At 31.7% G+C, this 13,287-nt stretch overlaps 2 protein-coding genes across 2 annotated transcripts; both read left to right on the forward strand.

The window, feature by feature from the left end:
- The first annotated feature begins 387 nt into the window (after positions 1 to 387).
- Positions 388 to 4,606, forward strand: LOC124909700 (probable methyltransferase PMT15). The gene is made up of 7 exons (XM_047450352.1): positions 388 to 959; positions 1,032 to 1,170; positions 3,051 to 3,261; positions 3,381 to 3,666; positions 3,738 to 4,130; positions 4,213 to 4,290; positions 4,372 to 4,606. Exons 1-7 carry the CDS (start codon positions 388 to 390, stop codon positions 4,604 to 4,606), a joined length of 1,914 nt encoding a protein of 637 aa, XP_047306308.1.
- Positions 4,607 to 10,887: 6,281 nt separating this feature from the next.
- LOC124909701 lies at positions 10,888 to 11,490 on the forward strand. The gene has a single exon (XM_047450354.1). The coding sequence runs from the start codon at positions 10,888 to 10,890 to the stop codon at positions 11,488 to 11,490; it is 603 nt and encodes a 200-aa protein (XP_047306310.1).
- Positions 11,491 to 13,287: the final 1,797 nt, after the last annotated feature.

The following is a 13,287-nucleotide window of genomic DNA, read 5'->3' on the forward strand; positions in this document are numbered from 1 at the left end:
TAAGGGACTTAGCGTTTCGCTACAAGGGCAATTTCGTCAAAAAAAAATAAAAAGACCACGAGCGCAATTTAATTAGTAATTTACCACCGGCTCAAATAACCTCATCTTTGAGGTTATTTAGTCAAATTTCCCCAAAATCATCACCCATTATTACTTATTTTCCCCTCTAGGTTATTACAATAATCTCAGAACGAACAAGGCCTTAATATTTTATCAGTTAAAACTAATATAACAATTTATTACCATCTTCTCATTAATTATTATATTCAGAATCAAACTAACCAAAGCATATTGCTAATTATATATAAATAATTAAACTCTCTTCACACTTCACACTGAATGCTTCATTCACTTCATAGTATAGAGAGAGAGATTCATAAGCCGGCCATGGCAGGTGGTTTCGTCACTTACTACAACCCTACCTCAAAACCAAACCATTCTGGATCCTCTTTCCTCTACAAACTAAAATCCAACATTTTCCCATTTCTCATCATAACTGTCCTCTGTTCCCTCTCTTACTATCTCGGCCTCTGGCAACGCGGCGGCGCCACCGTCATCCCCAACTCCACCACCACCACCATCCCCTGTTTCTCCCCTCCAAACTCATCAACCCCATCATCTCTCACCAGAAACCTAGATTTCTCAACCCATCACTCTGCCAACGACGGATCGACAGTGGCACTGGACAAAGGCATCAAAGTGTACCCTCATTGCCACTCCAAGTACAGCGAGTACACTCCATGTGAAGATGTACAAAGGTCCCTGAAATTCAAAAGAGACCGTTTGATTTACAGAGAAAGACATTGCCCAGAAAAGAAAGAACTTCTTAAGTGCCGGATTCCAGCTCCATTTGGATACAAGAATCCGTTCAAGTGGCCCCAAAGCCGGGATCTAGCTTGGTACGCTAATGTTCCTCATAAGGAATTAACTGTTGAAAAAGCTGTCCAAAATTGGATCAGGTATTAACTAATTAATTCATTTGTTATTATTTCTTCAATCCGTTTTCTAATTATAATTGTTACTAAACACAGATACGAGGGCGATCGTTTCCGGTTTCCCGGCGGCGGGACCATGTTTCCGAACGGGGCGGATGCGTATATCGATGACATTGGGAAGCTGATTAATCTCAAAGATGGATCCATTAGAACGGCCATTGATACTGGATGTGGGGTGAGATTAATTAATATTTTAATCTTATTTATTACATTTCATTTCCAAAGATCTGGCTTAATTTATTGAGCATATTAACTTTTTATTCTTAATTTCTCCATCAATAATTAATTTTTCCCACAAATAATAAACCATGGCTTTCTTTAGAAATTGTAAAGAGAAAAATAAATACAATCTCAATATTAGTATTATATAATTTATTTATTATATGTGATAATGTTGTAATGGGTCATTTAGAAAGTGTGAACTTTCTACTTTTGTACTTGGTTCATATTAATCACATCTTATCTCTAAATATGTTAATAATGTAAAATTGTTATAAATTACAACTAAGAAACACTTTTAAAGGCTTGTGTGATATAGTTTATTTGTATTTGATCTAAATAAACTACTACTACCCCATCTTTTATCATTCTTCAGAAATTATTTAAATCACTAACTAAAACTATCAAAATCCTTATTTTATTTTTGAAAAATTTTAATACTAAAAATAGTTTGATAAGAGCCAGCTAATATATTTTTTACACATACATCAAACATAAATGTTATTTAATCATTTCACACAAGCCCTTTGAAGTCTAATAAATAATCATTTCAACACAGAGTATTAAGTCAACTTCACTCAAATCTAACTTTATATGAATTTAAATTCAGATAAAAAAAAAATATTGCATGTATTTGAATACTTCAAATAAATTACTATTGAGGATATTTCCTATGTTCATATTTTCAAGGCATGCCTAGTTAAATATGATATTTTTGTCAGAATTTTATTATAATCATGATAAGCTAGTTAAAAAAAATAAAATTTTTGTTTAATAAAAAAATAGATAAAATAATATTTTATTAATACTGGTAGCCTAGTTCTCAATAAATGAGACATCATTGTTAGAGAAAGAGACAAAACTTTAAAATTATTATTTGTACTAACATAGAAGAGGACAAAATAGAATTATTTAAAATTGATGTATTAATGAATTATCAAAATAATATTAATTCTTTTAGAATAATTAAGCAAACTGATTAGCTTTAAAGGCAGGCTTATTTGATGTTGATTATTTGAGATTTTTTTTTAAATCTTTTGTAATGAGAAGGTATGTTATTTGTTTTTGTAATTGGTTTGATATTTAAAATTTAAATTTTGTAAAATTAAATAAAAATATTTTAATTTATATTGATTAATGATTAAAAAACTATATTAATAAAACAAGTTATCCAACATCTCAGGAAAGAAAGGTGACAAAACATTTTTAGTCAATAGAAGTCAAACTGTCTCTGTATTTAGTACTTGAAATATAATCCTCTGTCAGCCAATAGGATCGCTCCTTTTCTCTGATGGACAATAATTTATATTCTTAAAACAATCTCATTCACATGCTTTTCCCCAATCATGTCTTCCAAAAGCCAAACTTTTTACTCTGCCCAGAGTTCACTAGTCCATAGAAAAAATGTTATACTTTTTTTATTAAGTCTAATTTAAAAATATTTTTTTGATTAGATTTAAAAACATAATAAGTTATAATTTTTTTATATAATAAATCACTAAGTTACATCATCTTATATTTATAATTACAATAAAATTAATTTATTATCAGTATTTTAAAACATGGGTTACCCTAGGGGCTGTACTAGCCCGAGGGTTTGTCGGGCATACTCAGACCATATTTTCGTGTTATATCTCATTATTTTTTCTTTGTAAATCATGATTTATTCTCTAATAGTTTGGTTTTGTAATTTTTTTAGGAATTTTATAGATTTATTTTAAAAGATATATTGTTCGATAAAAAACTGATTTGTGTAAGATAAATGATTAAAATATTTATTTATATTTAATAAAAGTAAAATACGTTTTTTTTCATTGGATTCTCCAATATACATAGGTGGCGAGTTGGGGATCCTACCTTATGTCGAGAAACATCTTGACAATGTCGTTTGCACCAAGAGATAGTCACGAGGCTCAAGTGCAATTTGCCTTGGAGAGAGGAGTCCCGGCTCTAATTGGGGTCATGGCTTCCAAGAGGCTCCCATATCCTTCTAGAGCTTTTGACATGGCCCATTGCTCCCGTTGTCTCATCCCGTGGGGTCAACACGGTTAGTAATTAAATATATTATAATGCACTTATTTAAGTAATAAAATTTATTATGACTCAATCAGTATTAGAAAGTAAGAATTCAATGTTTAATATTGATTGTTATGGATATTAAAACAGGGGGAGTGTACTTGATGGAAGTTGATAGAGTCTTGAGACCGGGCGGGTATTGGATCTTGTCGGGTCCTCCAATTCGATGGAAAAAATACTGGAAAGGTTGGGAAAGAAGCAAAGAAGATTTGAACTCCGAGCAAACCGCGATAGAGAATGTAGCAAAAAGTCTTTGTTGGACCAAGTTTGTGGAGAAAGATGACATAGCCATTTGGCAAAAGCCCTACAATCATTTAAAATGCAAACTCACCCAAAACCCGCCTTTCTGCCCCGCCCAAGACCCGGATAAAGCTTGGTTAGTAGTAATTAGTTACAATTGACTTAAATGTGTTATGGTATATATTTTGATACATTTTTCCATTTTAGGTATACAAATATGGACACATGCGTGACACCTCTGCCGGAAGTTTCGAAAATGGAAGAGATTGGTGGAGGGGGAGTGTCAAAATGGCCGAAAAGGCTAAATGATATCCCGCCGAGGATAAGTAAGGGTATGATAAAAGGGGTAACTTCCGAAATGTTCTTACAAGACCATATCCTATGGAAGAGGAGAGTGTCTTATTACAAAACCGTGAACAATCAGCTTGGACAATCTGGAAGGTACAGGAACCTTCTAGACATGAACGCTAACCTAGGAGGTTTTGCAGCCGCTCTTATTCAAGAACCGGTCTGGGTTATGAATGTTGTCCCTGTTCAATCCAAAGTCAACACTCTCGGAGTTATTTATGAACGCGGATTAATTGGGACTTATCAAAACTGGTCAGTTTATTATTATATTTTTTTAAAAACTTTTTTTTTGTTAATTGGGTCATGCTTATTATTATTATTATATTTGATTTAGGTGTGAAGCAATGTCTACATATCCTAGGACTTATGATTTGATTCACTCGGATGGGATATTCACACTTTACAATAATAGGTAAAATAACATGTGTTTGATGGGATGGAGAAGAGATGATTAAAAGATGATTGTAATTAATTTGGTAAATGATGTATGTAGGTGTGGAGGAATGGAAGATATATTGCTTGAAATGGATAGAGTTTTGAGGCCAGAAGGGAGTGTGATCATAAGAGATGATGTTGATTTGCTAGTGAAGGTGAAGAGGATTGCTGATGGAATGAATTGGGATAGCCAGATAGTTGATCATGAAGATGGACCATTGAAAAGACAAAAACTTCTTTTTGCTGTTAAAGCTTACTCCACATCTTCACCATATAAATCAACAATTTCTTAATTAATTCATTATCTCTCTACTGTTTATTTTTATGCTCAATTTATTATTTAATTATTATTTTTAATATATATCATCAGACATCAGTTGACTTCCTTCTTCCTCTACTGTTATTCTATGCATATTTCACTAAACTGCAATAATAATAATAATAATAATATCATTATAAGTAAATTGTATCATAATTTCACATGGTACATAATGGTGTAGATTTCACACTAGGAAGGCTACATGCCAGCCTGCCAATTGGATCTAAAGATCAGAGTCAGATGTCTTATATATATTTTTTACTTAGGTTAAACTAAAATAAATATAAGATTTGGGTGGTCTTATCAAAATAATCAAATAAGGATGGCAATGGGTAACCAACCCGTCGTGTAGTGAATTACTCATCATCGAACCCGATTTTTATTTTACTACCTGTTTCTGAACTATATAAGTATCTCTACTTCTATCATCATCTCCAATTTGTTGGATACCCGATCACGACAGGTATCTCATTATCCGATTAAAAAATTATAAAATTATACCGTTGGAAGAAAAAAAATAACTTTAAAATTAATAATAATGAAATGTTAAAAATACAAATAAAAACATTACTTACCTATATATTTATTTTGTAGATCTTGAAGAAACTAAACTATAGTTGAGAAAAAATAGAATAAAATTTAGAAAAGTTAGAGATTGAATATAAAAACAATGAGAGAGAAGTAATATTTTGTTATTAAACTAAAGGTTGAAGTTTAAAGATTTATGTACAAAAATATATTTTTGGGGAATATAAAAAATTTAAACTTGGAATGTAGTGTAGTGTATTTATGAAGATGTTTGGAGTAGAGTGTAGATAAGATCAAATTAAATTATGTATATTTGATTACATTTATAATGATGAAAAATTTGAAAAGTAACACATTAACTAATAAAAAATTTACTTTTAATATTAATATAGTCGGGTATTGGGTTTGAGTTTTGCACACTCTCTATCCCCGACCCCGTACCCGACCGAGTACCTTCTCCCTCTCCCATGCCCGACCCGATTTCAAACCCAATTTAAAATACCCGAACTCGACCATCGGGTACCGACATGTATCGGGCATACGGATAACCATTGTCATCCCTATAATCAATTATAGAACATAATTATGAAACAGTAAAAATAAGAAATAGTAGGTGTAACCCCTGGAAAACCTTGTCCCGGAAAAACTTGAGGTTCAAAAAATTTCCACCTTGTTTTGCGTGTCAGAATTTTTTTTAAATAAAATATTATTTTAAAATATTTATAAAACGAGTCTTGAAAGTTTGATATTAATTATAATAATAATTAACTTTTTGATCAAATTTTAAATAATCTTTTAAATTTGAAATAATCAAATTATAATTTGATTAAAGAAATCTTTATTTAAATTAATTATTAAAAATAATTAATGTAAAAGATTATTAATTTGGTAAAGAATCGCCAATTGATTTTTAGTTTAAAATCAATAAAAATGTATACGTATACAAACATATTTTTAACTAGAGTTTCATTTTGCTTCATAGTTTGGTGATACAAGGAAAAATACTTTCGTCCTATATCCTCTATACCCGTTATAAAACGGTATCTACTTTATAAAATTATGGCTTTTGGAAAATTGATTGTATAACATTTTATTTTAACAAATTATTTTTCTGGTTCTAGACATGCACATGTTTTGTGTATTTAAACTTATAGTGTCGACCCTATATGTTGGGCTGCCCTACACAAAAATAGAAAATAAGTGGGAAAAAAATGTTAGCAGTAAAGATTTATTTTGTTTGTTGGTAGTGAAATTTGAATTCAGACCAAATAAATCATTAAAATATTCCTACTTCAGAACAACTCTACTATCAACTATAATGTTTGAAAATGTCAATAAATTAACCAAATATAAATTTTATTTTTATTAGTGGGCTGCCCTAACCCGTGGGCTTGCTGGGCTTACCCTAGGGTCGACCCTGTAAACTTGTAACAATAATATTTAAATATTCGTACTTGTAGCTGATGACGATGATTGAAGAGCAATATACCTGAAGAATATCAATTTTAAAAATATTAGAGTTTAAAAATAAATCACAAACAAGACTTTATCAAAATATTTTGTTTTACGAAAATATTCAAAAAATAATTTAAAATAATTTTTTATTTTTTTTTAAAAGTTTTAGAAAATGTTTTTAGTTTCCAAAATTATAAAAATAATTTTGAAAATTAAAAGGTGGAACCAAACAGACCCTAAGACCGGTGCTCTTGGTCCTAGGTACAATTTTCATCAGTTAGGGCTAAAACCCTTAGTCTTATGTTTGAAACCCCTCGGTTGAGGTTTAGGATTCTCGGTTGGGGTGCTAAAGACTCTCGGTCGAGGTGCTAAAATCCTTGGTCAGATGTAGATGTCCCTTGGTCGAGGTCCGGGAATCTTTGATTGAGGTGCTAATAGTCCTCGGTAGGTGTGTGAAAGTCCTCGGTTGAGGTTCGGGATTCTTAGTCGGGTGCGGGAATCCTCGGTCCTAGGTTAACCTCAGGCTAATTATTGCTGATCATAAGTGCGAAGAACACTCAGTTCTAGATTAGACCTAGACTAAGTTTCTTCGGTCCTTGGTGCTGATGTCCCTCGGTCCTAAGTTAGTCTTGGACTAATTTTTATCGGTTCTAGATAAACCTGGGCTAGGTTTCTCAGTTATCAAGAACATAAAAACTGTAGGTTTTGAAGTTTTGTTTGAGGCACAAATCCTTTGATTAAAAGGCATGGGTAGCTTCCAATAGTTCTAAGGATCATTTTGAACATCATCCCGACGTGTCATTTGATCGGGAAGAGGTTCCATTTAAACCAAACAGTTTTGGTACAAAAAATGAGTTTCTAGTTTTGGGGGTTTGATTAAATATAAGGAGCTTGTCAATAGTTTCCTTATGATTAATATGGTTGAATGAAACCAAAACTTGAACACTAACGGTTCGTTTTGACCAATTAAAGGACTTATTTTTTTTTTGTATAAAAAAATTGGTTTTTATCAAACATGATCGGGATGGACTAAAACTGATCCAAATAGACATCATTAGAAATATGTTGGGAAGCTTTTTAGTTTGTTGTTCTTAAGCAATAACTCAAGAACAGAAAACCCAATTTTGAAAATTTTCAAATTCAAATTTGAGGGTTTTTGATTTAGGTTGATTGAATGGTTTTTACTTCAAAAAAAAGCTTATAAATGATCATAAGATTGTTTTCCAATTAAGAAATTTAACAACCAGACAATATATGAAACTATGAAAACTAAAATATAAAAATTTCAATTTCAAACTAGTAGATTGAATTAGAGGGTGATTGAAAGCTTACTTAAAGTTGGAAAACACTTCTTAACTCTTAGGAAAGCTTTCTGAACGCCTGAATCAAAGTCTTACAGCCTTGCCCGGAAATTCAAAAATTCTAGAAATCTTGAAGCTTTAATGGTGGATTTTCTTTAGAGCTTGATTGATGGCTTGAGAGTGAATCTCTTACCTTCGATTTGTTTAGGGGGGGGGGCTATTTATAACCTCCCAAAGTCGGTTTGTTAAGCAAGTGGATCGAATTAAGTAAAAAATCATGTTTGGGTTAGGTCTAATTCGGGTTGGGTTAGACTTACCCAAATTACCCAAACTAAATCAATTTAATTAATTTATTTTCATCGTACGTATCTTCTCATTTTTATCGTCTCTCTCCCTATGCCTTTTTCATTCGAAAGTCAGGAGTTAAAATCTCAATAATGAACGGAGCTAAGTAAGCAGAGAAGATTGAATGAAAACTTCCATGGTTACTTCTTTCTCTTTCCTACTCGGACTGATCAGAATCAGATACTCAGTTAAACCTTCGGCGTCTAATCCCTCCATTTGAGTACATTTCTTTCTTTTCTCTTTGTTGTTTTAAGTATAACCCAAAACACCAATAAAGTAAAGAAATCCCATTTGTCATCCTAATCAATGTTTGTTCTAACGCTTAGGTGTAAAATGTTAGATTTATTTCTTCAACTTCTTCCCTTCTTGGTGGGTTTGTTTAGGAAAAGGTATCTTGAGATCGTAATGTCATGTATAGAGTTCGAGTGTTAAGACAGGTCACTGCCAGAGCTACACAAAGGACTCTAAACAGGTACGCCTCATCTATTACTTGAGATTTGCATCATTTTGTTTGTCTTTGTTTCATTTATTTTTATGTGTTAATCCAATATTAGTTGATAACACTGTAAGAACGATAAATTAAGAAATGAATCATATGTCTTCATTGTTTTTTCAGGTTATAGATCATAATCCCATCTAAATTAAATCAATACAATTTCTTTGGAGATCATGTTGCTAGTTGAATCATTGATTTCACAACATTTGTTGTATTCATTATCTAACCAACATTGTAAATAATAAACAATATGTGAGATTTGGGAATTCAAGTTCATTCGAGGAGTTCATCTAAATAATAAGGTATAATTTAAATGTATGGATTTGTTCTAGCTTATATTTGGATATTTCAGCCTGAAAGATAGTTATAAATGAAATAAATGTAGGTGAGATTCTAGCAAAGTTGAAAGGATGATATTGGTCCACAAAATGAGTTTCATGGCAGATCTATTTAAACCAATTTGGTGAGGTTCCCAATATAATTAGGTAACTTATTTGAAGTTTGAATCCATCATGTTATAGTCTATAGAGAGCTATTATTAGGAAATTCAAGTAATGACTTAAAACATGTAATTTTTTATTCTTAATGATTCTGCTTCCCAAAGAAGTCCAAATAAAGTAGAAATTGATCAGTTTGTAAGCTATCCCAGTCCAAAGCTTATGGATTAGCTGAATTTATGTCAGTTCAATGCAATCTGATATCGTGTCTTCTTGTGTTGCATTGGCTTTGTCTAACATATGAACTGTTTTATAATCTTCAGTTCTTTCTTGAAAATGGTAGATTTATCTAAGTCTAAATAGCAATTTACTTTCATTGTCTTGTGTAGAAAATTCCAATTTGCAATCCTGTGTATCTCATGTTAGGTGCATCTTTTGGTTCCTTAGCATCAATACTATATTTTAAAAAAGATACATCATCTGAGAGAGACAGTTTAAACTAGTTTTTATTAAATTTAGTTTTTTATTTTTTTTGGGACAGATTATAGGTTGATCACTCTGATAAATAATATGTCACAAATAAAAGAGTTAGTTGATGTCGTAGAAATGAGGAGTAATAATGAATCTGATTCTACAAGTTCAAGGACACAGGAAAAAGTGAAACTAAGGTCGGATGTGTGGATGCATTTCGAAAAATTTGAAAATAGTGAGGGAAATCAGATGGATGTGAATACATTGTAAGAAGGAGTATAGTGCACCATCGAGATTTGGAACAAACACCTTGAAACAACATTTAAATAGTTTTCAAACAAATCATTGGAGAGAGAGGTCTAGACACAAGAAAAATAAGCTCTCCTTCGGCATGAAAATTCGACCAAGATAATGTTAGTAAAAGTTTGGCATGTATGCTCATTATAGATTAACTTCCTTTTTCCTTTGTGGATGGTGAATGATTTAAGCAATTAATGTCATCCGCGTGTCCTAAGTTTTACATTCCATCTAGATGGACAACAACTAGGAATTTCTATGATTTATATATGAGTAAGAAGTTAAAACTCACGACTTATTTTTAAAATATTGATCAAAGGGTTTCTATTACCACAAACACTTAGACTTCGGTTCAAAGAGTAAACTATTTGTGTCTCACTGATCATTTTGTTGATAATAATTGGACATTAAATAAAAGAATATTATCTTTCTGTCCGATTTCAAGTCACATTAGCGAATCAATTGAAAAAATAGTGGAAAAATGTTTGATAGATTAGGGAGTTGATAAGATATTCACTGTTACTATTGATAATGCAAGTTCAAATGACACTGTAGTGGCCTATTTAAATAAAACTTTTATGAATTCGGGAACTAGCATTTTGAAAGGAAAGTTGTTACAAATGCGATGCATTGCCCATATTGTGAATTTAATATTTACAGATGGTTTGAAAGAAGTTGATGATTCTATTAGTCGCATTAGAGGGGCAATTCGTTATGTGCGTCAATCCTCATCAAGACTTGCAAAATTTAAGCAATTCGCTGAGTTAGAAAAGGTGCAATCAAAGAGATGGATTTGTTTAGATGTCTTAACTCGTTGGAATTCTACTTATTTAATGTTGGACACTACTCAAAAATTTGAAAGAGTGTTATAAAGATATAAAGAGAAGATGTTAATATTTTGTTTGACCTTGATAACGGGGTTGGGATGTCAGGAGTTGATGATTGGGCTTACACTCGTGCATTTTATTTCATATTGAAGCATTTTTACGAGCTCACTATACAAGTATCAGATTCTTCATATGTGACTTGTAATACGTTTCTTAATGAGATTAGTATGGTTCACTACATATTACACGATTATGAAAACAATGATGATCTGCATATATGTGACATGGCAAGAAGAATGAAAAGAAAACATGACAAATATTGGGGTGATATAGAAAAAATGAATAAACTGATCTTTATATCAGCTATCATTGATCCTCGTCAAAAGATAGATTATGTCAGTTTCACTTTAAAGGAAATGTACGTTGAAGAAATTGGGGCTAGAATGAGCATGCAAGTGAAACAAGATATGTATGAACTGTACAATGCATACAAAAATGAGTTGAATCCATCTAGTGATACTAATGAAATAGTTCAATTAAGTGTATTGTTATCTCAGTCAACTTCAATGGAAGACACAATGATGTTGCGTTATAAGAGGCATAAGATGGGAACATTAGGTGAAGAAAAGAAATATGAATTCGAAAAATATTTAAATGAAGACACTAAGAAAGATGTTGATGGATTTAGTGTTTTGGGATAGTGGAAAATAAATTTTCATATATTTCCTATCCTTTCACAAATAGCCCGAGATGTATTGGCAGTTCCAGTCTCCACCGTTGCTTCAGAGTCAGTATTTAGTACTGGTGGAAGAGTTTTAAATAATTTCATAAGTTCACTTAGTCCATGAATTATTCAATGCCTAATATGTGATCAAGATTGGCTTCAGACATCTTCACCTCTTGTTGACATTGTTGAAGAAATGGATAACATGGAAACATTAAAGAACAATAATCAACTATTATAATTATAAGTTTTTATCATATTTAAATTTAAATTTGTATGACATAATTTTTCTTTTACAGATTTGTCAGAAATAGCTTTTGAGTAGTCATTAATTGAAATATGATGATCGTCAAACAAATGTATATGTTTAGCTAAATTCATATTTAAATTATATTTTTATTGTTGCATGATTGTATGTAACACTTATTTATTTGAAAGTGTTTATTACAGATTGCTTGCTAGAGAATATCTAACATCATAGCTGAAAACAGGTTGGGGAAGATGATTTTATTTACTATTATAGTTGCACATACTTACCTAATACTATAATATGTTACTGTGTACTTAGGTCGGAGAAGTTGATTGAAGAAGTTGAAGGATATTAGATCACGTACTGTTGGAAATCTATAGAATCCTCAATTTGATTGTGAACATTCATATTTATGAGAAAGTCATCTCTTCATTTGTTATTTGCAATTTGTGGTGGACTATGTACTTGAGTATATATTGTTCGATAATTGTATCTAATTTTAAAACAAGTTTATGACTATTTTTCTAGTTTATATACCTGATTGTTTGGTGTGTTAAGAAGTTTAATGTGATAAAAGTCTTGAATGAGTAAAAAAATTGTATTAAACGGATCAAAAACTCATCAAACGTATCAGAGATGTGTTAAATCAGGTTAAATGGGTCAAACACTTATTAAAACGTATTAAACGTGTCAAAAATGTATTATATTTGTGAAAAACATATTAAATATGTCAAAAACGTGAAAAACGTGTTAAACATGTCAAAAACGTGTTAAACATGTCAAAATGTGAAAAACGTGTTTAATATGTCAAAACACGTTAAATGTGTCAAAAACGTGAAAAACGTGTCAAATATGTCAAAATTGTGTTAAACATGTCAATATGTGTTAAACATGTCAAAACGTGTTAAACGGATAAAAATGTGTTAAATGAGTCAAATATATGTTCAATGAAAAAATAAACAATTAATTTGTGTTACCCAACCCATATCCAACCCATATTAGTAAATAATATGGGTTGGGTAAATTTAATTTGGGTTGAATATGGGTTGGGTTTACCCGTTTGCTCACCCCTAAGGGTGATCATTTCAACTTTTGAATCAACCGTTTTGGTGGAATATCGACGGAGTTCCATCTTTGACAAACTAAGGATGGGATTTGTTCTTATCATGTTTTTCGTCACGAAGAAGAAGACAAACCAGGCGCGAAGCGAAGTTGTTTCAGGCACAAATTTGAATGCGGGACGCTCCGTTGGCATTCCGTATGAGTTTCATCCGCAATTAGGCATTCAGTCGCATTTCGATTAATGGTGTTAAGGCGTCCATTTTCTGATCTGGTGCTGCACATAAGCACTCTTCTTCCGCTGCAACGGGCTACGCATATGGCTCCTTGGCGTTGGATGAAGATCCATCGCTCATCCGAAGGCTATGGCTTCTACTACAGCAATCTGTCTGGATTTTGGCCACACATGATCATGCTTCAATTTCAGTTTAAGGGTTTGTTTGACAATTATTTTTTCTTTTATCC

The sequence above is a fragment of the Impatiens glandulifera genome, chromosome 7 (assembly GCF_907164915.1).
Source record: "Impatiens glandulifera chromosome 7, dImpGla2.1, whole genome shotgun sequence".
NCBI classification, from domain to species: Eukaryota; Viridiplantae; Streptophyta; class Magnoliopsida; order Ericales; family Balsaminaceae; genus Impatiens; species Impatiens glandulifera.